The sequence below is a fragment of the Megalopta genalis genome, chromosome 5 (assembly GCF_051020955.1).
Source record: "Megalopta genalis isolate 19385.01 chromosome 5, iyMegGena1_principal, whole genome shotgun sequence".
Classification (NCBI taxonomy): Eukaryota; Metazoa; Arthropoda; class Insecta; order Hymenoptera; family Halictidae; genus Megalopta; species Megalopta genalis.
In genome coordinates, this window is record NC_135017.1 from 7,042,454 (window position 1) to 7,066,760 (window position 24,307).

General features: G+C 32.3%; 3 protein-coding genes across 10 annotated transcripts; 2 read left to right on the top strand and 1 right to left on the bottom strand.

The window, feature by feature from the left end:
• Window positions 1–122: 122 nt before the first annotated feature.
• On the top strand, window positions 123–13,923 carry LOC117222415 (uncharacterized). Its single transcript, XM_033474090.2, has 16 exons — window positions 123–456; window positions 1,207–1,390; window positions 1,466–1,700; window positions 1,827–2,066; window positions 2,139–2,305; window positions 2,387–2,746; window positions 3,537–3,798; window positions 3,874–4,117; window positions 4,220–4,529; window positions 4,596–4,665; window positions 4,806–5,093; window positions 5,173–5,451; window positions 5,524–5,814; window positions 9,997–10,239; window positions 10,537–10,770; window positions 10,894–13,923. The coding sequence occupies exons 2-16, from the start codon at window positions 1,225–1,227 to the stop codon at window positions 13,331–13,333; spliced, it is 5,829 nt and encodes a 1,942-aa protein (XP_033329981.2). The 5' UTR covers window positions 123–456; window positions 1,207–1,224; the 3' UTR covers window positions 13,334–13,923.
• On the bottom strand, window positions 13,627–15,543 carry LOC117222417 (centrosomal protein 20). 3 transcript variants are annotated; one of them, XM_076522110.1, is made up of 4 exons: window positions 15,404–15,543; window positions 14,765–14,822; window positions 14,314–14,523; window positions 13,627–14,227 (listed from the first exon to the last, which is right to left on the bottom strand). In XM_076522110.1, exons 2-4 carry the CDS (start codon window positions 14,790–14,792, stop codon window positions 14,091–14,093), a joined length of 375 nt encoding a protein of 124 aa, XP_076378225.1. In that variant the 5' UTR covers window positions 14,793–14,822; window positions 15,404–15,543; the 3' UTR covers window positions 13,627–14,090. The 3 variants fall into 3 exon arrangements, with proteins under 3 accessions (XP_076378225.1, XP_076378227.1, XP_076378226.1); XM_076522112.1 differs by lacking the exon at window positions 15,404–15,543 and adding an exon at window positions 14,902–15,080; XM_076522111.1 differs by lacking the exon at window positions 15,404–15,543 and adding an exon at window positions 14,896–15,080.
• Window positions 15,509–24,210, top strand: LOC117222416 (popeye domain-containing protein 3). Of its 6 annotated transcripts, none has more exons than XR_004490689.2 (10): window positions 15,509–15,649; window positions 16,019–16,193; window positions 16,263–16,554; window positions 16,695–17,062; window positions 18,089–18,246; window positions 18,359–18,461; window positions 18,535–18,675; window positions 18,775–18,940; window positions 20,864–21,136; window positions 21,545–24,210. XR_004490689.2 is itself a non-coding variant. In XM_033474092.2 (9 exons), exons 3-9 carry the CDS (start codon window positions 16,332–16,334, stop codon window positions 21,610–21,612), a joined length of 1,227 nt encoding a protein of 408 aa, XP_033329983.1. In that variant the 5' UTR covers window positions 15,509–15,649; window positions 16,019–16,193; window positions 16,293–16,331; the 3' UTR covers window positions 21,613–24,210. The 6 variants fall into 6 exon arrangements, 3 of the variants coding, with proteins under 3 accessions (XP_033329983.1, XP_076378224.1, XP_033329984.1); XR_004490688.2 differs by having other exon boundaries at window positions 16,293–16,554; XR_004490690.2 differs by lacking the exon at window positions 15,509–15,649 and adding an exon at window positions 15,678–15,782 and having other exon boundaries at window positions 16,293–16,554.
• Window positions 24,211–24,307: the final 97 nt, after the last annotated feature.

Sequence of the window (24,307 nt, forward strand, 5' to 3'; positions counted from 1 at the left end):
ACAAAAATTTGGGGACACACATGTCACAAATTCCAACAGGAGTTTCGTCTCTAATATACTCTATGGTTTTGGTTAGTATATTTGGGGAAATTGGAATAAAGTGGACAACTATTTCGTCTATTCGTGTATGCACTATTGATTGTGCCATCTATGAATTCAATGTCTGTTCGTCTCTGCTACACTCACGGTTGAATTATATAGTCAATTGGTGTTTTTCGGATTTGCGATTCCAGTGTTTTGTTCGTAGTGCCTCACTTTTATCAGAATTAGTAGACGCGTGTGTGTATAGGTTATATATCTGATGATTCTGAGATTCCCGAAAGACATTATAGAAAATTTATTACACCTTACAACATGTCAGAAGTCGAGAATCATGTTTGTATGTTCTCCATGAAAATACGTTTGTCGCTTGCACAATTTGAATTTACTCATTTTGTAGTGAGTACTTGTTAATAGGTAATAACTGCACATTTATTCTTGTTTGTACTTATTCCGAAATATTTCGCCTCGATCTTTCACATAATTTTAATATATTCTTAATTACCTGATGTTCAACATTTCACTGTATTGTATATCTAATTCTACTAACCTATTATGACAAAAAAAGACTACTTCTCTGCATTTGATGTGGTTGTACTATGCTTGCTTTGTATACCTATTTCGTTGAGGCTGTACTTTTTGACTTTCTTTTGAAATATTGGAGAATTTTGTGTACAAACATTTAACATATTTTAAAACTGCTATATACAAAAAATTGAGTAATATACATAGTGATGTATGTGTGTGTGTGTGTGTGTCTGAATATTGTGTAAATTCTAAGGCAGATCCAATTAGCATTCTTTTAGTAAAAACACATGAAAGTAAACTAGAATGATGTGTGTTGTGAATGGGTAACAAAATCTTCCTCTTCGGAGCAATGATAAACTAATAATAACTACATATTTTCAGAGTAATAAATTTTGTATACAATAATATTAAATATTGTAAATCTTATCATAAAGTAACTTAATACAGTATTAAGTTTAATAGATTATTGGTATCTTATTTTATATCATTTTATTTTGCCATAAAATATTAAGAGTAAAGTTTATAGTATAAGAGTTTTCTGCTCCAATTTAAATAATATTGGAAACAGTGAAGTTATTAAAAAATGTTGGTACTTATTCTCATCATTTAGGAAAGAAATGTTTCATTGTCTGTTCACAGGATATATAAATAACAACAATGTCAGTACACTATAAATTTAAGTCCACTTTGGACTATGACACTGTGTCCTTTGATGGATTACATATTTCTGTAGCGGATTTGAAGAAAGCTATTTTCCATCAGAAACGTATAGGAAAAAATACAGATTTTGATTTGCAAATAACAAATGCGCAAACAAAAGAAGGTAAATGTGTCATACTTGTTTCTATCACATGAAATATAATGTTGAAGTTAACACAATGTTAAATTAATTTTTTAGATTACACAGATGATAATGCCTTGATTGCAAAGAATACTAGCCTTATTGTTGCCAGGGTTCCATTGACTGTACAACAAAAACGATCATGGGATAGAAGTGAAACTCCTTCATTTAGTAATTTAAAGGATGAAGCAAATCTTGGTCGGACTGTAGATCTTACACGACTCGATGGCTCCGAAGAGGACAAAATTCGTGCCATGATGACTCAGTCAACCCAAGATTACGATCCATCAAAGTATATGAATTACCTAATAGAATTTCCTATTATCTTATTTCGATTTATTTGTTCATCTCTTCTGCTATATTTTTCTCAAATTCTTTGTATTCATTTGCTAATGCATAATAACAATGTTTTTAACAGTTACATGAAAATACGTGGAGCCAATCAAACTGGCGATGTGCCTGCAAATTATCGTTGTTATAAATGCCATCAACCTGGTCATTGGATAAAGAATTGTCCACTAGGAACAAATCAGGAACCCATAGAAATTAAGAAAAGCACAGGCATTCCTAGAAGTTTTATGGTTCCAGTAGAAGGACCAAGAGTTCCTGGTGCTATGATGACTCCTACTGGCCAGTATGCAGTTCCAGCCATTGATCAGTAAGTTTTAATATTTCAACATTTAAAAAGGAGTTACATTCACATTATTTACAATATTTTATATTTCTATAGTCAAGCATACAAAGAAGGTAAAAAGGAGCGACCACCATTCTCACAAGATCCAGAGCCTGCCGTGGAAAAGCCTGAAATTCCAGAAGACCTGTTATGCAACATTTGCAAAGATCTTCTGACTGATACAGTAATGATACCATGTTGTGGGAATTCATTTTGCGACGAATGTAATTTTTTTTTTATTTAACGATTATAATTTACTGTAGATAACTTGTATGTTTTTATCATTTCTGTATATCGTGCGATAGGTATCCGTACATTCTTATTAGAATCTGAAGAACACGAATGTCCAGATTGCAATGAGAAAGATGTGTCTCCAGAAACTCTTATACCCAACCGATTTTTACGAACTGCTGTAATGAATTTTAAGAATGAAACTGGATATGCAAAACGACAAACGTATAGACAGCCTACTCAGACAAATAGACAAGTAGATCAACAAAAAGCTGAACACATTGCAAGTCAAACATTGAATCAAAACAAACCTGTCCAAACTCCAGCTGGAGCAAGTGCGCCTTCTCAAGAAAATACGGAAATACAGCCAACAAATTTTGATTCTGCTCCTCAGCAATTTCCAGCTAGCACTGCACCACAACCGCAAACAGCAAGTAAGTTACTTTCATAAGTCATTTCTATATTTTGCAAAATTTCCTAATGAATGTAAAATTTCTATGTTTATGGATCAATTATTAAAAATTAAAGTATTTATTAAGAAAATTTTTGAAAGTAGAGAATATAACAATATAATAGAGTTAAATAGAACATTCATAACTTTCCTTTAATCCAATAAATAAATGGCAAATATATTCAGCAAAAATAAACTACCTATAAATATGTCTATAATTATAATACCACTGATGAGAAATCAATTATTATTAAAACTAAAGGTCTTCTAAAATACTGTTCATTATTATTTTATATGTCCATTTATAAAAACAATAATAAATATACAAATTAGTATTTTATTTAGTCGTATATTTTTAAAAATCGGAGCAAAGAATTTTAATAAAAAGACAGATCGAATGAATTTTGTAACATGAATTCTTGATATAAAATCACTTTCTTTTTTTGAAGTTGCCGGGTAGACGCCGCCATTAAAGAACATATACGATAAATCCGGTTTAAATGTTTTTCTCTTTATGTAGCAGTACATATTGTGGTTATTTTATAACATTTGGATGGGTTCGATTCCTTTGCATAAACTTGTTTTGTTATATAGTGGTTAAGTTACATTTAAATTTATGAACTAGCTGATATCACCTGCACTTAACCTCAAATAGAAAGACAAAATACTAAGTTTTTCAACTTTGTGAAAAGAAATCATTGAAAATTATTTAATACCATAATATCCGTTAATAAAATCGAAGCATTATGTTAAATATTACTTGTATTTAATAGTTCTTCCTGAATCAACATCAGAATCTGATTTGCAAAGTGATTCTGTAACAAAGTTAACTACAGACGAAGAAACAGAGGTACCACCTCCTCCAGGAACAGAACCTTTGCTTCCAATACCTGCTATTGGGAGTTCTCCAGAAAGAGACAGAGAAAGAAGCGATCCTCCAAGTCGAGAAAAGAAAGATCGTGAGAATGAATACTTGGGAGAAAGACAACCGAGAGAACGAAGGCGAAGTTTTAGCAGAGATGGTCATCGTGATAGGTAACACAGTTTAATTAGTAGAATCTGAACATTATTAGTTTCTATATGATATTAATTTTATATTGAACAATTTAGAAGTGGAGAACGTGGCCGTAGAATTGAAAATTTGCGACCATTGAGTAGAAGACGATCTTTATCTCCTAGGCATTCTCAACATAGTGATTATAGTTCTCAAGGAGCACCATTACCACATTTAATGAACCCACCCCCATCAAAAGGTTATCAAGGGCTACCACCAGACGATGGACATTATCCTCCTAGTATGCATTATGATAGTGCCATACGTAGATCAACTGAAGATCGTCCAGGCACTCCAACGGTATGTGTAACATATTTCACATTAGTACTGTGCAACATACTATATTAATACAAAATGAGTTTTTATTATTGTATTAGTGATACACATGTATAAATATTTCAGGTTGATGAACCACATTTACACGTGCCGACATCTGGCAATCAACCACCTCTTTTACCGTTTCCACCAGGGGAGGATCGTATTCCACAACCAAGTTATAATCAACCACCACCTAATGTACCGCCACATAACGCACCATTACTGCCGGATCCGTATATGAGTCATCGGATACCAATGTATCCTCATCAACAAGGATCTCACTATGGACCTCCTCGGTATGAAAGGCCTCCTTATCAACAACAAGGATACAGACCGTCACAACCACCTAGAAACTATAATGGACCGCCACGACCGATCAGAGGAATGCACCACAGTGAGTAATTATTTAAATTTCATGAATGTGTATACAAATATATTAATTACTACTTTTATCTTTCAGTCAGCTATCGAGGATTACAACCCCCACCACCAGGTTTAAGTAGAAATATACATAATGGCAATCCACCTGGGTGAGTTAGTAGTTATCAAAACAATATACTGGATACCATTTTCATAAATATTTCTTCTCCAGAAAGCTAAGAAAATCGTAATAAAGCAAATTGCTGAACATGATATATAACCTATATCGTTATTAATATTACTTTTTTAGTATAATTGACGATCCTCTGGAAGCTTTTGAACGAATGCTAAGAGAGAAAGATGAACGGGATAGAAGGCTTGGAAAACATAGAAGGAGAAGCAGAACAAGATCGAGATCTCGCAGTTATACTAGATCTAGATCACGATCGTTCGGTCGTAGATCGCCATTCCCGGCTCGTTTAAGCCGATCCAGAAGCCCTCCTTCGAAGAGAAGATCTTCGAGATCGCCTTTGCCTTTACGAGCGCGAAGTCGCACTCCGAAACGTAGATCAAGAAGCGGAAGTTTCTCGATTAGCAGGTACATCAAATTACCACCATATTTCGAATTAGTATCAATGCGTATCGACGGCTATTGCATAAAATATGTAACTTTGCAGATCTAGATCGTATTCACGTAGTCAGTCCCCTAGATTATCTTTATCACGAGATAGAGAAAGGGACAGAGAAAGAGATCGAGAGCGCGATCGAGATCGTGATCGCGACCGTGATCGTGATCGTGATCGTGATCGTGATCGTGATCGTGATCGTGATCGAGAGCGAGATCGGGATCGAGATCGAGATCGAGAACGCGATCGCGACCGTGATCGTGATCGTGACCGTGATCGGGACAGAGAAGTACTTTCTAGATATCGTTCACCAGCTAGATCACCTCTGAGGTATGTACATAAAACAACTGTTAAAAATGTTTTAAAATTCGACGTTAAAGATTTAATTACCAATGGTTTCAGATTTCAAAGAGAGAGGGATCGTGATAGAGAACGACCGAGATCACGCGAGCCCAGAGAAGGCTATAATAGTTACTACAATGATTCGCCGGCACACGATTATCAATTTCGTGATCGGGAGCGTGATTTACCTCCTAGAGACAGGCCAATACAGAGATATCCGATAAGGAACCAACCGACACAACATAATATACCACCTTTGTTGCCGCATCTAGTCACTGGTCACCCACCGCCGCTTATGTCTTTGGGACCTCCGCCTACGGACAGGAAAGACTATTATGATTCCTACAACAGGTATTTCCGCCTCAATAGTACTTTAATTCATGTACACGCTAAGCAGACAGTCTACCGTACCTTATGCCGCTGTCCCGGTTTAAGACCAATACCGTTCCGGAATATGTAATATGAGTGAGATGATTAATTTTATAATGTTCGAAGACAATGTGTATGCAAATACGTTTCTTACATAGTACTCGTATGTATGTATATATATGTATGAGCATACATATACATATTTATTTATAAAAAATATGCAAACACATACACATGCACGCACAAAGAAATAGTTGTATAAACTGACAGTTGAATACATACTATGTGGATGTGTATATATATATATACACAGTAGGCGCTTGACAAGTAGCTGCACTAAGGCCTCAAGAAGGGCTCTTCGTTTTTTCGCTGTGATATACAGGGTGGGCTACTAAATATGATCACTGTAATCATCTCCATTATTTTTAGCGACATCAAATGAAGTTGTCTGGTATCCGTATAGGGACCCATAACGTAGTAATAATAACTTTTATCCAGATAGAAGGTCTTCGGAAGAGTAGAGTGTATGAGATATTTTGTACATAGTTTAAAATATCTCATGAATCATTGTTTTCTTGATTATATAAAAAAATATGCAGGTTTATTTAAAGAATATACTTGATCTTGAAATCTCTGAAGAACCTCCATCAATAAAAAAATTGTTACTGCTACATTGTGACTCCTTTGGCACCATAGAGTTTTTATTTCAGTGATTTTGATAAAACAATATCATAGCCGTTAGATTAGAGTGAGTGCGCAAGTGTGTGTGTAACAGCTATTTATCAAACGCCTATTGTATGTATGTTATTTATTTAACATATAAATAGATTGTGATACTTCAAGTTAATCTTGAAATAAGTACTGCGAAGTTGCGCTAATATATTTTGAAGAAGTTATGAATGTAAAGAATAGATAACAGATTTATACAACTATTTGGATAAGGAAAATTTCGTGCCAACGTCGATGTGATATGTTAATGGTAGTGTGCGGTGAGATTTCCTATTTCTGATCATACATCGGGGTGATTTATTAGAATGTAAAAACATTTTGTCTTCCCTTCCATGAAGGTGAATACATATTTCGTTTCATGATTTTCATGAATTATTTTATTATTTAATAATAGTAATAACATACTATTACGTATTTCGAATGCAAGAGTTTACCATACATAAATAATTATGACAGAAATTAGTTTGTACATAATGTAATGACTGTTTTGTAGGTAAATAATTAGTTTGAAAGCAGTCATTACTTTGTTTGCAACCTAATTTGTAAGATATTTTTCTTATAAAGAATTGAGAGAAAGTACATAACTTACTTATGTACTGCAAAACGATCTCACTAAAGTAGTATTAATAATCGTTGAGAGATATTATTTATTACCGTACGTTATCTTTCCACTTGTTTATGAAAGGAAGAATATATTTATGCAAGTTAATACATAGTTGTGTGAACTGGATGCGTGTATCTTATACATATAGTATGTGTATTTTCTGTTGTATTCTTTTGCTGTATTTTTATTCAGAGACACTGCGTACATTACGGAAACATATTTCGTAAAAGGTATTTAGATAAATCTTGAAAATGATCTTTAATTTGTTTGAGCAATTCGTAGAGTTTTTAACTTTTACATCAAATTTAATGTAGCAATCTTGATTATCCAAATTATATTTTAGATAAGAAATAGTTTAGGTATTTAATAAGACAATAAACTAAAACTTAAGTACAAAACTATAAATTTATATATGCTTTAAAGTAACGAAAGTACATTCTGATGGTAGTGAAATCTTGGATAATTGAGATTCTAGCAGCATATTATTACTATATAATATTGCTATAGATAAATTATAAATAGGGATGTATTCATTTTTTTTATTAATATCTTCCCTTTACTCTGGATCGTTAGTATTTTACATAATTGATGCAAACTGTTATTTTGTTTTGCTGAAATTCCTTTAAACGTTATCTTTAGGTACTATTGTACCAGTACTATAATTAATCTTTTGGTATCCCTTGGATACAAAGAATTGCTAAAAAAAATTTGCAGGGATGAACATTACGGAAATGTTGCAATTAACGCTGACAAGGCTAGTGATATTGATCTTAAAGTAATATATGCCGTTTTAGTAACAACTCAGATTTTATGTGTAAATTGGAAAACATCTACATGAAAGGATTTAATAGTAGTATGAAATTTTAACAAGATAATCATTTGTCTTTTATTATGTATGCATATTTTTTTTTTAATGAGTTATGAATTAATTTTTAAACGTATAAGTGACAAAGAATTGGTTACAAAATACATGATCTCTATTTCTAAAAATCCTTTCTAGTTGCATGTTCTTCAATGTAAATTCTGCTACTGTTATTAAAATTACACTATGTTGAATGTATTGGTTTGCACTAAGGTAATTTAGGAAACTGATACAATCTAGAGTTAAACTAAGCATTGTACTGCCTGTGATAACTTATCAACCCTTATTCGCATAATCGAGCAGTTAATTTGAACAATTATATGCTATATAAATTATATATACATAGATGATCGCATATAATTTGTTAACGCTGGTTCATAAAATAGTATCGGTAAAAGTATGAGGATTGAAAATTATTTATGAATTCTCTTATATGATCTTGTTCAAATTGTCAGAAAAAGGAGGTATGTGATAGGAGGGCACGTGCGAATAGACATTTTTGTCTCGCATAGCTCAGAAAATGTTCCAGTACCTTATACATATATTCTCTGTGATATTAGTATCTAAATTTTTGTCAAAAGAGGTACATACATACTACAAAAGCTAGCATATTTACACATATTTTTCAAATTATGAACTTGAATCGTAATGTTTTATGATAAATATCAGTTTTATTTACATAAGCTCATATCAAAACATAGATTACACTTCGACTCGGATCCATATGTAAACACTGAGTCTTATACATATTTGTAGCAGCATAAGTATTTTTAATACTGTATCTCATAATATTACGTTTTCTTTTAATACCATTATAGTGGTATAATTGTATTTGCTTACAAAGAATGTAATTTCTGTGTACGCGACACAAGGAAATATTTTTTGAAAATAACACAAGTATCTATGTTCACTTTCTTTTTTTTTAATTCGTTTTATTTCTATATTGTTGGGTGAATAATTTTATCATTTGCATGCATATAAGATATTATTTGTATGTTGTACATAATGCTATTACGTTATGAAATATACAAATAATCAAAAAAAAAGTGAGAGAAGAAGAGAGAAGCAAGGAAAAGTGTATACAACAAGGACCTGCTCGGAGATTCTGGAAGCTACCCAGCTGATTGACAGATCTGCATGGTTTCTGAATCAGGTGAATTCAGGGCCAAATCAACATTTGTAACATAAAAAAATACATTTTCTTTTGTCTATTTTTCAGTACTTGACGTGTAAAATGTTACAGTATACGCTTTCCAGACCAAAGAAACTATTGAAACAAAAGAGATACAAAAAAATTTAGAATTATGTTATATACTGTATTTATTTATTTAATAGTATTTGTATGGTTTAGTAATATTTTCGGTGAGTAAATCCATGTACTTTTAATATTTGAGCGAGAATACAATCAATATAATTACACATTTTTCATTGTATTCAGAATATAATTGAAGTTATAAATGTTGATTTATTTATTTTTCGTTTTTATGATATTATAGACAGTACATTTAATCTATTTGATACTAAGTAATTTTATCTGTTCATCTTTTCAGCTTTAGTGTAATTTTCTCTCGCAATGGTCTCAAATTTCCATGGCAGTGTTTTAGTAAGAAAACAACAATAGTTAAATTTTGTTTAACAATATCTATTTGAAAAATAGTAAAAGCTATACTTTGATCCATGTTCAAAGTATATACGTAACATTAAATATAAAAACCATTTTCATAAATATTTTTATAGAAACAAAGTACAGTTCTACATTATTATAAATTTGAATTAACTCAATACAAATTTATAGGATACACAGTTTAATTGTATAACAAGTTTTATTTTTATTTTTGAATTTTAGTATTTTGTACATTTAAGGAACTTACAACATATTTATTTTGATAGTGAAAGAAGCTTCTGTAATATATTTTTTTGGTGGATCAACATTAATATAAACGTTCTTTTGTGAATTTTTTGTCAACAGATATCCCGGACCATCTACGCAACGTTTTGGTAGTCCTATACGGGACACTCCACACAAGAGATTCGACGACGTTGCTCCTCCTGGGACCGAGGGTTACTATGATCTCTCACCACCAGGGGTTGAGCATTCTGATAGATCATCGCGCGATGATCGAGATCGACGTTTAATAAGAGATCAAGAAGATCGTGAGCACTCTCTCAAAGATCACGATGCTGAAGAGCGAGACAGATTAAGAGAGGACAGGTAATCAAATGCTTTTCACGCTAAAGTAATCTTAACTCTTTTATAGAACGTTATGCTCTACACATTTGTCTCGTGTCTTTCCTTTTGAGAAACAGGCTACCATATTTTAGGTCATCTAGCTACAAATTAATAATTTATCTTCCTCTAGTTCCTACAATCTTGGATACAGTCTCTTGCATAATAGTAACTGTTCTGGACAGTTCCAGACGTTTTGGTAACCATGTGGAGTACCATGTGTGCAAAGGAATTGTAAAGAATTAGTATGATTTAAAATTAAGAAATATTTGCTTTTTACAGGGGACGTGAACGTGACGATCGTTTACGTGAGAGAGACGACAGAGATCGTAGAGTTCTTAATCGAGATCGGGAAGATCGAGACAGACAAGTATTACCTAGAGATCATGACGACAGGCCACGTGAGAAAGATGAACGTGACAGGAGAGAAAAAGAAAAGGAACGAGACGACAGGCACACACGTGACCGTCGTGATGATGATAGACATGTTGAGAAAAAAGATTATGACAAGGATCGGTGGGTATTACTTTCCGTCTTTGCGATAGGATAGTATAGTGAAAACAAATTTGTGATAGGGTGCAGCAACTTATAAATCTCTGTCAAATGTATTTCATGAATATTACTCTAAAACTTGTTCAGTTACAGAGATGAAAGAGATCGCCACAGACAAGATGATAAGAACCGTAATCGCGAGAAAGACAGACGTGAACGAGATTACGAGTCGGAAAAGGATAGGGACCGACACGAACGTTACGAGAGACGATCTGTAGAAAGAAAAAAGAATAGGAAGAGTCCCACGCCATACTCACAAAAGTCCCGGACAGATGCTAAAGACTTGTCGCCTGAACGTATAAAGAAAAAGGAGAAGGACCATGAAGAGAAGAGCGAAGAAAAGAAAAAAGAGAAAAAGATCAAAGAGAAAAAGAAGAAGAAGGACGAAGATAAGGAAAAGAAAAAGAAAAAGAAGAAGGAGAAGAAAGCAGGTCAGAAAGAGGTAGCGAAAGATGAACCTATCAAATCATCTGAACAAGAGGATTCGATAGTGGAAACTAGACAGGAAACTATGTCGCCTGTTAAACCTGATACCATGAAACCTATTAACGAAGAAGAAAACATTGAAACTAGAATAGAATGCATTCCTGCAGAAGTTCTGATGGAGGAGTCAATTAAAGAAGAGTTCGAAGATAAGTCATTAGCTATGAATCCAGAACCGCCAGAGTTTAACGAACCTAGTCCAGAGAGGATCGATCATACGGAATTCGGAACAAATCCCCCGAACCCTAATTTCAAACCAATTCCGGAGTTAAAATCTGAAATTAAACCTATTGATAGTCTTTACAGTGGATTAGACGACGCGGAAATAAATACTGTCATCACGGAGAAGTATTCTTTACTATCTGAGAACGAAACGGAAGAGAAAAACACTTTACTGGAAGACAAATCACCGAAGAAGGATGAATTCTTGGCTCCCTTACCTGAGCTTTCCAAATGGGAGAGGGACGACACCATAGAGAAACCAGACGAGGTATGCGAGTCTTCTATAGAAAAAATACAACTAGACGAACCGAAGTCTACTAAAGTAGTTACATCGGAAGTATTAAAACGAGCGGAAAACGCGATTTTCCAGAAAGCCATCAACGCCATTAGACCCATCGAGATTAAGAAGATCAGCGAAAGTAGGAAAGTGCTGTACCAGAATCCAGAGCCTAAAGTGCTCGAAGCTGAAGTCAACAGAGAGCCAAGGAAGAGTGTAAACGTGACCATAAACGTCGGGCGCAACGAACGAAACGTTGAAATCACAGAACCGGTAAAGAAAGCTAAATTAGACAGAACAAAATTCAAACCAGTTCCAGAAACGTACTCGCCTACGAGACTGTCTGCTAAGGAGAGATTAGGGGAGAAAGTGGAGGAAGGTAAAGAAAGAAAGATCAGCCCTATCAAAAGCTTCTTAGAGAGACGCGAGACAAAGAGTGAAACGCAATCTAGAAGTCGATCGCCTAGGAACAGAGACAAGAGGATTTCACCGCTTCTGGAAAGGCGTATCGATTCGTCGTTGACATTGCCAGGTAATGAACGAAAGGTGTTTCTCGATGACAGGAAACGGGACAACAAGGACAGAGGAGACCGCTCGAAGGACAGAAATGACTTCAGAAGCGAGCGTCACGATATGAGATCCGAGAGAGACCCGAGGATGGATTCCAGAGGCGATTTCAGGTCAAATCGAAATGATTCCAAGGGCGATCGGATGGATAAGGATAGGGAGAAGGAGAGGGATAGGGAGAGAAGAGGAAAAACGCCCACTTGCACCTTCAAAAGGAACGAGATGTCAAAGGTGGGTCTTCTGAAGGGTAAGGAGGACGAGGAGGACAGGAGGAGAGACAAAAAGTCAAAAGAAGACAAGAAGAGGAAGAAAGAGCATCGAAGCAGAAGTAAGTCTAAAGAGCATAAGAAGCGGAAGGAGAAGAAGCATAAAAAGGATAAAGAAAAGAACTTGGAGAAGAAGCAAAAGCATAAAGATAGTCTTCTGATGAAGGAGAAACCGGAGACCAGTGAGGCGAAAATAAGTTATGAGAATCCTGAGCCGCCGGTTGCAGAGACCGTGAAGAAACAACGGAAGAATCCGAGACTTGTTTCCGACCGCAAACGTAGCATACTTGATGAAGCTAGCTTCGAGCCTGACTACAGCGCTTCGGACTCCGAATCTGACGGCGAAGACGGCAAAATAATATCATTGCCTACCAAGAAATTAAAACTGGACGAGCCAGATATAGAGAAGGAGATGGATTTAAAGTCCCTTAAAAAGCGATCAAAATCTACGAGCAGTGAGGATTCGTCTAGTAGCTCGGACACGACCAGCACGGATTCGGATAGCTCGGACGAGTCACATAAGAAAAAGAAGAAAAAACACAAGAAGCACAAGAAAAAGAAGTCCGCCAAGAGGGACAGCAGCTCGGATTCAGACTCGTACTCGGATTCGTCTGACACAAGCAGCGATGAGGAGAAACACAAAAAGAAATCAAAGAAATCAAAGAGTAGAAATAAACAGTCGAAGAAAAAGAAAAAGTCGAAGCACAAATGATATCGCTAGATAAGCTTACTATTTTAAAATTGAATTCTGACAAGAACTTTTTCTTTGTGAATGCTTTTTAATATAAGGGATTCTCAATCAGAATTATTTAGAATTCTATGCACCGAAATACGATGGTTGTCCGATGCAAAACAAAGTAGAAAACTTCTTCTCTATTTATAATACTATAACAGTGTTCAAAGTTAATTTGAAACAGTCATTACTGATTTATTACTTGCTACAAATAGTTAACACATTTTTGGGAATGAAACACTTAATGAAATAACGAGTGGGTAAACAAAGTATGATGTTTAATTTCGTATATTTCATTTTTTTGAAATGTTATTAAGGCCTTTACATGTAATTGTCTACATTTCAATTTCAAGAATAAAACGATGTAAGTAAATTCATTACAATAAGTGATGTATATTATAGCATTCAGTAGATAATGATATCACTAAGAAATCCGGTACAATACTTTAGAAAGTAACAGCAATTATATTTAAGATCTCCAATATCTCAGCATTATATTGTACTTTCGTAATGTACTGTCAATATGTAAAAGACGTCATAAAATAAAAAGACGAGATTCTTTTAATTTATCTTTCTTCTTGTTGAATAAAATATTGTACACGTACAAAAAGACGAACATTTAATTATGTTTCCAGCATTGTAATTAATTAGAAAACTAACTGTCTTCAAATTTATATAAAATTCAATTTATATTCTCGATTTATATTAACTGTTAGAGAATAATTTATCATAATCTTCACGCACTTCTCATAGTCTTTACTGTATCCAAAATATTGCAAAGCAATGGTAATTCTGTACCATTCTCATTTTCTATTACTCCTAAATTCTGGGCAAGTAAAAATCTATCCAGGGGATGCTTTGACAAGTTACATTCTGAAAAATACCATTTCTTTACATGTCTTATTTTATAAATATTCATTTGTATTATTGTACATTACATGGAATATATGTTTTAATACCTGACATGAAAACGGTGGAGCTGTATTTGTATCCCATCCAGTCTAAATACTCCCGTATAAGTTCATTCAAAAGTGCAATATCTTGAGTTGGTTTTGGTAATTTTTGTTTGCTTCCATTATTTGAATTATCCAATATCTGTATGATCTTTGTATGCATTTCAGCTTTTATACGAGATAGTTCTCCATGGTTCATCAGTGATTCCCTTACAGCTGTAGTAATAAAAGAAATAATTTAAATTAAAAATGACTCCTATAATACATGTAAATTATGTCAACTTTATAAATTATAGATTGAGACTTTGATATGTCTTCTAACTGTTTTACTTGTCACTTGATTAATAAATAAATAAATTTGTAAAAGTTTATAAATAAATATATATTTTATGTAACATAACTTCTACTGCATATGAAATTTATATTATTTATATATGCTATATAAAACATTTTTTACCGTTAATTAAATCCTTTTCCGTTGCCATTTTCCCTCAACCGATGAGTAGAAGAAAAAACTAGAAAAAGGAAAAATTGTACGTCAATTAAATATTTGTATTGTTTAAGTTTATTTAAATCGGCATTACATACACGTGCCTATAGTTCAAACCGTTCAAAAAATTTACAATTGTCTTAGCATATTGCACACTGTTCACATTAAAATCTTTCGTCAAAATTATAAAACGACAATATAAGTTACTTCTTATTCAAATAATGAACAAATTAAAATTGCATTATTCAGAATGACTCGTCATTTCGTGAAAAGCTGATCGTTTGTAATTAACATTCAGGAAGAATAGTATACGATAGGCAATTAATGCAAATTAACTGAAATACGTCATGTTAATTGCATGCATAAGTTTCGCTGAGCGTCGATAAATAACGAACGGTTACGCATGAATGAAGATGCAGATTGATCGCTCATTCATATTTGTAAAAACTTTGAATTTCAAAGAAAACGCGTGGGGGATTTCGTTACATTTGATTAGCCGTCTTATACATTTCCAGGCTATAGATAATCTGTCGCAGTATAAGAGCTATGTGGTCTGTAATTTTTCGCGTGTCATGTTAGTTTTTGCTAGTCAATTTTCGAACGAACCTTAAATTAGGGGCCGCGTGGCCTATTTTATCCCCTTTCTGCTTCCCAGTTCTCCACACCGTTGCCTGTACTTGTCCTTGCTAGAGTAACGTCTTTCTGCTAGTTTGACGTTCATTAGATAAGCAAGTTTGTTTCGTTTTCGTGTACGAGTTCAGTTTATTTCAACTATCATATCACTCGACGTCACCGTTGATTTTTTCATCTGTATGCCTTGCGTACGCTCTCATCTTTCCAAATTTTCCATGAGTAAGTTATTTATTGATTTCGATACGATACTTTGCAACGTGCTTTAATATATCCGACAACGAATTTAAACGTAATCAATCGTTGTATAGCTGTGTATATTGTGAAATTTTAGCTTTTAACAGTTCAGATATTTGTAAGTGACGATGAAATTTGTATTCTCATGTTTGATCGTACTTCAATATCTTTGGTTAACAATTCTGTCATGTCAATAAAAAGTACCAATGTAACCCGTCAGATAATCTTCTTGTTAAGCGATTCGCTTATTATTCGAGATATTAAATTCAAATGTATACAATTTGCTTCAAGCAAACGGTAGGAAAAATATATACAAAGAGAGCATGTGTCATGTTGTGTGTATTTGGATTACAGATGTTTCTATAGTCTTCCCGCAGCTGTTGGTAATGCAAATACCCTTCCTCAATTTGAAATCTACAAGATGGTATTTGTCTTCAAGCTCTAATTTTAGCTGAGAGTAGAATGTGAACGATGATAGGACATTTGCGAGTGACACATAGCATTCACTTTTAATATCTTCTATGAATAAGTATGCAGCGATCAGTTTATATATACTTCATCTGTGCAATGAGTTGAACACATTTCATTGTGTTTTAAGAGTTGAAAAACATTTCTTTTGATGTTACAGAGTAAGACGAAATTGATTTAGTTTGGTGGTGATGCTGGGATGTGGATCTGTTTTGATCCTATAGGAAGCCGAGAAGGCTGGCGTGCTTCTATTTTATTCCTTGTATTCTTCTCTGGGACATATTTTGGTATTGATGCCAGCTTAACGAATGCAGCTGCATCTAATGTTCCTCATAATACTGTCACATCAGAAGTATCACTACCAATTTCAACACATCATGAAAACGACGAATGTAGGAATGTGACCACTGATAATAGAGCGGGTATGTACATGTGTATATGTTGAAAATGATATTTTAGCACTTTACCTTTCTGGAATGATTTAATAGTTTCTTTAAAAATCAAACATAAAACTGATGTGATACTTTATGTATATATAAGTATGTATAAAAATATTTTGCAGCTACTGGTCTATCAGTGGTCAGTCATGGATCTGGTTCTCCACATTCGCCGATAGTGCCTCCAACTTTTCTGTACGGAGTTCTTACCTGCCAACCTTATCAAGGAATTTCTGTGAACCACATCTACTTTCAACTAGCAAATGCCTTCTTTCTATTGTCACACCTTGCACCAAGTGGCATACATGGTGTACTCTATTTAAGGTGCACTCTACTCGTGGGCTGTGCCTTTCTTGCTTTGTGGGGCTGGACAATAGCTTGCTGGCTGGACGCTGCTCTCTGGAATGTTCTGTTTGTTGCCATCAACTTCGTCCATGTATGCACGCTTCTTTACAAGCTCAGGCCTATCAAGTTTCCAAGGGAAGTTGAAGAGGTAAGCTGAGAGAAGAACAAAAGAAAGATTCTCTGAATTGGTATCACAGAACGTTCTTACTTTTATCTATTATGTATACTTAATTGTGCAATTGATTTAGGCATTAATGTGAACCATGTTTGGTATTAGATGTATCGGATGATATATTCAATTTTCTCATAAATAACAGTCTTCCAAGATCTACAATGAAGTGATAGACATGGACATAATGTGCACCTATTCATTAAGTTGAAATATTTTTTTTATTTTCTAATAGTGATATAAATTGAACTGTTTCCATTAAAATTATAGAAAAGTAGTTACTTGTAAAGTAGTGATTACTATCTATTTCTGGACATGAATAAGAATTTTAATAAATACATAATTATGTATCTTTTTTTCTACATAAATAGTTAATATAAAAAATATTTCAAAGACTAAAAGTGATTGAAATAGGCACTGTGCTAGTCAATGTAATGAATACCATTACAAAATAGAAATGAGTAATTCCAGGTATTGAGTTGTCTACTTATCTTTAAAGCAACATTTGATATATGTACCTTGCAAAAGATTATACTTTATTGTCACATTTTTCCATATTATTTGTAGCTTAACATTGTGTATTTTAGGTAGTATAATATTATTGTCTTAGACCTTCTAGATAGATATATTAGAAATAGTTATCATTGTAAATTGCTTGTACGTTTGGCTATTGCATCTGCATTATGCTGGAATTTTTTATATACTATCCTTCATTTGCATCTTCATACATGTAACACGAGCAATTTCTTTATAGAATATGCTTTCTGTATTAAGATGATTGTATTTAATTAGTAAAAGATTAAACAATCAATTACCGAAAAATATTACAAATAAAATGGTTTTATTTTAATACACATAAGTTACTTCAATATGAATGACAAATAATAATTTTGGCAGAAGTAATATGCAAAACATTCATGAAGAGTATTGTTTTTATACTAATATCTTATTTAATCTGATATACTATGTAAATTTAATATATTATTTTTGTTCTTCTTCATACAGGTATATATTGCAGTGTTCCAGCCGTTAAGGGTATCACGTCAACAGTTTAAAAAAGTATTAAATTGTATGAAGGTTATACGACAGTTGAAATATCAAGAAGTTTATGCCCAAGAAAAAGTGACAAAAGTTGATTCTTTATCTTTGGTACTTTCTGGAAAGTAAGTATATGGTGCACAGATTCAGTGAAACTAGAATAGACGTTTAAAAACTATCTGGTATATTGTATATTCGTTTTCGAATTATGTAAATGTTCCGTTGAAATCATTTCAGATTAGTAGTATCACAAAATGGAAGAGCATTACACATTGTCTTCCCACATCAGTTCCTGGATTCTCCAGAATGGTTTGGTGTCTCCACGGACGATTACTTTCAGGTTTGTAAAATTTTTCTCTAATTTATCTGTTGAAGAAATATTGTTAAAATACCTTATGAAATTTTTTCTTTAGGTATCAATAACAGCTATGGTAGAATCAAGAATATTATTATGGCATAGAGACAAGTTAAAGTTAAGCATAATTAGTGATCAATTTCTGCAGGCAGTGTTTGATCATATTTTGGGAAGGGATGTAGTAAAAAAATTAATGCAGGTATATGAATTTCCATTACAAGGTTTATGTATTGATTCATTTAACAAGATGTTATGTCTTTTTAAGTTGTATACATTTGTGTAAATATTATAATTGAAGGTCAGTGAAACAATGGCTGCTAGTAGTCACCAACAACAAAATGGACAAGTAATTGGTTTGAGTGGTATTGGAGCCTTAGAAAACGATCCTGACACCAAACTTTTCGTTGTGAAAAAGACTGGTGATAGTCAAGGTATCACTGCTCTCATCAGTCGTCAACTTCAAGGTAAGTATCAGTCAACATTTTTATTACATAGGATTATAATCCAGAAGGAGCATTACATATTTGTTATTAATACCTCTGTTTAAACATTTCGTTATGATAGCTATATTTATGAAAATGAAATTTTTAACACGTACTTTCGTATAGAAATTTGTATTTTAGTCTTCTATTCTCTTTTTACTTGTATAATTATCTACGTGTCTTGGGTAGTTTTGGTAGTTGATATTGATACTTGACCAAATAAAAAAATAACATTGTAATATATGTACAATGACACATACTAAAGATGTGATTATACTAATCAATTTTTCAGTTATTTGTATTATTTTAAATATGTATAACACTATATACATATGTCATACACAACGGTTGACAGTACCCATGTTTATAAAAAGAATTTGTCTGTATCTCAAAAATTTTTTAGTATTTGCTGTTATAATAATGAAATAAGTTTGTATACACGTATATGTATATATTCTGATATAATTCTACTTTTCAATTACAAGATTTTCTTTAAACATGGTTCTCTAACTTACAAAAGCTTATCTTCTGCCTATAACTGGTATTCGAAATTCCTCTCCTTCTTTCATACACAGATGTTCACATAAGTTCCCACAGAAAACAATAGTACATACACAAAACAAACGTACAAAAAAAGAACAAACAGAAACAAGATTATTGTAAAATGGAGCTTGAAATGAAAAAGTTTGGAAAAATTAAACGTTTTTGAAACTTCCCTAAGGAACAAACGCTTTTTCATTTTTAAACACACTTTTCTTTCACAATAGTCTTGTTCCACGTTTGTTTGTTTTTTATGTATTTGTATTTTTGTATTGCAGAACATTAGTGTATTTTTAGTATTTTTATTTTCCTTGTGTTTTATGCGGAAAGTTATTTGGATGTATGAATACAGAAGGGGGGAGGAACTTTGAACATCGGTTGAGGCCGAAGGTAAGTTTTTGGTATTGTATGTCAGAAAATTAGGTCAACTAATCCTAGTTGTTTTTTAAACTTTTTTTTAAGTACATAAGCTCATTGCAGGCAAGAGTCATTATATAAATTCGAAGTTCTTTTAATATTTGTAAAAAATACAAACATCAAGGTTTAAATTTCGTTTAAATGAAATAAAATGTACTTCGAATTTTATGAAGATTCTTACCCATTCAATTATCTACTTGGAACTTATGCATGGGCATGGAACTTATGCATTTTGCTGAATCTTAAAGGTTCACTGTTTTACAATGATTTGCAGTGATTATAGTTTATTGCTCGTTAATGTTTGTTTTCTAATCATTTTCTGATTAATCAGATTGACATAAATAAAAATAAACTAATTTAAAATTCTGTAAATTTTTGGAATATCAACGTGCAATAAACTATTTATATCTGTTATCTCTTGTAACTTCTAAGATATTTTAAGTTCTATTCTAGTTACATAAACAGTACTATACTTTTTCGGCGCAGTTATATTTGCACATGCTCCACTCTTTGCACGAAAACTAAGCTGTTTTGTTTGTTTTAATGAAACGTATCCCAGATATTTTTAAAATTAAATTATCACATATATGTACATAGTAAGCAAGAAACAATATAATTTATCAAATGTTCAGTGGGATTTATCTTTCAAGTTTCATATTATCAAAATATTTTTTTTAGGCAGTCCTTTATCAGATCTTTTTAGAATGATACATTAGAAATACACAAAAATATCTTCATATTACTTTATGAGATAAACCTACACTCATAATGATAACTGTACTATGAATTCAGTATAATCGTTGTTTAGAAGGTGTAGTTGAAAACTGTTGGTTGCATGGAAAATTCTGCATGTGTTTGCGAATTAGTAATGACACGAATAACATATATTTATATATTTGTTACTACACTCTTATAATTGTGCATCAATTTTGATTTTGCTTTGGATAGAAGAGAGAATGCCGCTGCTGTACACGACTCAGGAAGTGCTGAACAACACTTTGCATCATATCAATCACCTACGTACACCTCCCTTAGATCCTGTGCAACACAATAATGTTCAGTCTTCCTTGTAATATCCCTGTGACACAGGCTGTGCAATTACCCTAGCACAAATTTGTACGTGATGTATATGTATTATGTTTCTACAATGGATATCCCATATATTATACAAATATCATCGGGTAACTTCATTTGTTATTTTCTTCTGGTTATTGTATTCAGGTGAGTTGTCCTTGTGCTTACGTAATTTTGTTTTATATTTGATTTATATTAACGATTCCCAGGTTTCAATTCGATTGATACTATCAGACTTTTTTAAGCTCACTCTCTGTAAATCAAAATACAAATTCTGATAGCAACATACTATCTTGTGTACATTTTCGTTTATTTCCTCTCTTTTTCTCATTGCTGTTTTTAAAGATTTAATCCAGTTATTGGTTTTTCTCTTGCTCGTACAAATCGCTTTAGGTGTATTACACTTGATAAATTTATATCGTCGAGAAAGAAAACTTTGCTATAATTGTACATAAACACAATTTACGTGTTACAGATACATATATCGTTATTTCAAATATCGTGACACCTACTGGGTCAAATAAGTGAAAGATTGTTTGCATTGTTACTTTGCAGCAGCTGGAGATCCAAATGCATGGAGATTGGGAAGAATTGAAGAGACTGATCATGAAACTCCTGTTTAATGAAATGATTGTTAGATGAGTGTCATCCTCGACAGTCAATATAAAAAAAAGCAACATCGGTCTTTTTACATAACGATGAAATGTATTCGACATCATTGAAAAACATGGCATGGTATGCTATGCGTGGAACAATTCAACATTCTCTTGCCAATTAATAATTTCTCCCACAACTAGTCAAGTATTATTAATAACTGAAAAAAAAACAAGAGCATTTCATCGTTTATAGAGCATAATGGTTCCATCCTAGTTTATAAAAACGACGTACGATAAAAGAAAAGATATTACTTTATGCTTCCAATGTATTATTGAATACCACCAAGTTGATTTAAGAGTGGCTGTTTCTAATTTATACTAATTTTCCTCTTGATATACGTATGTTTAGTACCAAACGAAATAAGACTTTATATGTGTAATAGAATGGAAGTTGTTCGATCGCAACGGCGTAACTTCTTTACTGAGAGAACTGTGATTTACTGGAAGTATATGGTATAGAAGAAAAAACAAACAAATTAGAGAGGCCTAAATACCTGATTGTTTCCCACACCCAGATATAGTGCCTTTTTACTTGCATTTCATTTATTAATTTTTTAAGAAAATTATATATACAATATTACCGTCTACGTCTACTAATTTACATATTCATTCAATATCTTTTAAGAAAGTTGCCGACGGTAACCACACTATATTATCTATACAATCGGTCACAAAAGTCTATGTACATTTGATAAAATTCAAATATTTGAAAACACTAAAGATTTCGCGCATTTTACAAAATCATGAAAATTTACTATATTATTAAGATTAGTAGATTACGATTCATAAAATTTGTTGTTATGTTATTATTGTAGTAATATATTAAAGGTAACTGTTTGTAGACTTTATGTTCTGTTTATTTACATCTCCTTGTTTCTTGATTTTAAATATTTGAAACTTGATAAGTGTATGTAGATTTTTGTGATTAACTGCATATATATATATATATATATATGAAAAAATGTATATACTATATGTATATACATGTATGGATCCCAATAAACTAAATGATGATTTCTTTTTTGTATAGCCTAGAATGGGACCATTTACACTGGTCTTTGTTTGAGAAGGAAAAATGGAAATAATATTCATCTGTAGTATACTTTGAATATTGTTACCAGTGATATAATTGTCAGAAAATATACACTTTGAAAACATAATTACGTTAATCTTATTAAGAATTTATCTAATAATCAATATATGTACACATTCAGAAAATCTAATGTTGTATGTTGAAACATAAAAAGTTACTTTAAAGAAATAATCGTTCACTTATAACAAAATGAAATTCTGTATTTCATTACATGAAGTAAATTAATTTTTGACTTTAGATTAAATTGAGTTTCATATACAATGATTAAATTTTAAATAAATATTACAATATATTGTACTGTATTGTATTGTATTGTAAGTATTATAATTTCTTTTGCTTTTTGCCGTTTTTACTTAAAGGAAACGGATTTTGATGTACAATACTTTTAATTTATCTACAGTTTCCGCCGGCAACTGATCGTTTCCATCATCAAAACTATTTTAAAATAGTTTTGGAGGAGTTATTGCACGAATCATAATGATATTTCATAATGTCATTTGACGATGGCGTTAAGAATAAAGGAAGAAACAGGAAGTTACGCCAAAAAGCGCAGAATGATAATAAGATTGCAACGTAAGCTACATTGATGGAATATTTATATTGATATACATTGCAGATAGAGAAATAAAAATGCATATAACTTTTAACGGTTAATAATGGTAAAATTATCGAAAATCGTTACGATAATATTATAGTCACGATTATCATTCTCCTTTTGTTTGGAAAACAATATTAGTGTTAACTCTAATTTTACTTACCAGCGGTAATCATGATTAGAATCAATTACAATTATAAATGATACAAGCAAAAAAGAAAATCAATGCGCACAGAGAAACAAATATTTCATTATTTGTGTGCAACGTTTCTATATAAATTTTTTATTTGCTTCAGAAGGAAAGCAAAATATATGGAACATAATTTTCATAATTCATAATTTACTTTGAATGGAAATATAGTGAAAGTATTACGTACTGAAATTTAATATAAAAGTCTCAGGTTTTGATGATTGGATACGGTTTTAGAAAATGAAAATATAAAGGAACAAAGAAAATCTTTGAAGACAGTTTTGTCTAGTCTTTAGCAAAAAGCATTAAAAAAATTAAAAATGTTGCTAATTATCTAATTCTTGCCCAGTTAAGGTTGTAATACATACTATTAAGAAGACTTTTTATATGTAAAATTATAGTTCTGAGAATATTGTATTCCAAATATTGTAACTAGTTTAAAAGTTGGATAATAAGTATTCTATCATATGTGTAAAGTACATCTTACAATCTTTCTTTCTCTTTATTTTTATAATTATAAGACGTGTTGAATAATTTGCTTCGTTATATAATCGGACTGTTTTCCTATACACCGCAAAATTTGGGAAAAAAGCGAGAATCGTATAATTTTATTTTACTCTAGTACTATTCATGTATGTACGAGAAGTGTAAATGTTTATTCAATGAATGTAAATTATTCGTTACTAATCTTTGTTTTTCATTGTTTCTTATTGTTATAATCATATATGGTGTCTTTTTAGTATATAGTCAGATAACACAAAGAGATATGGATGAAGTGAAAGAA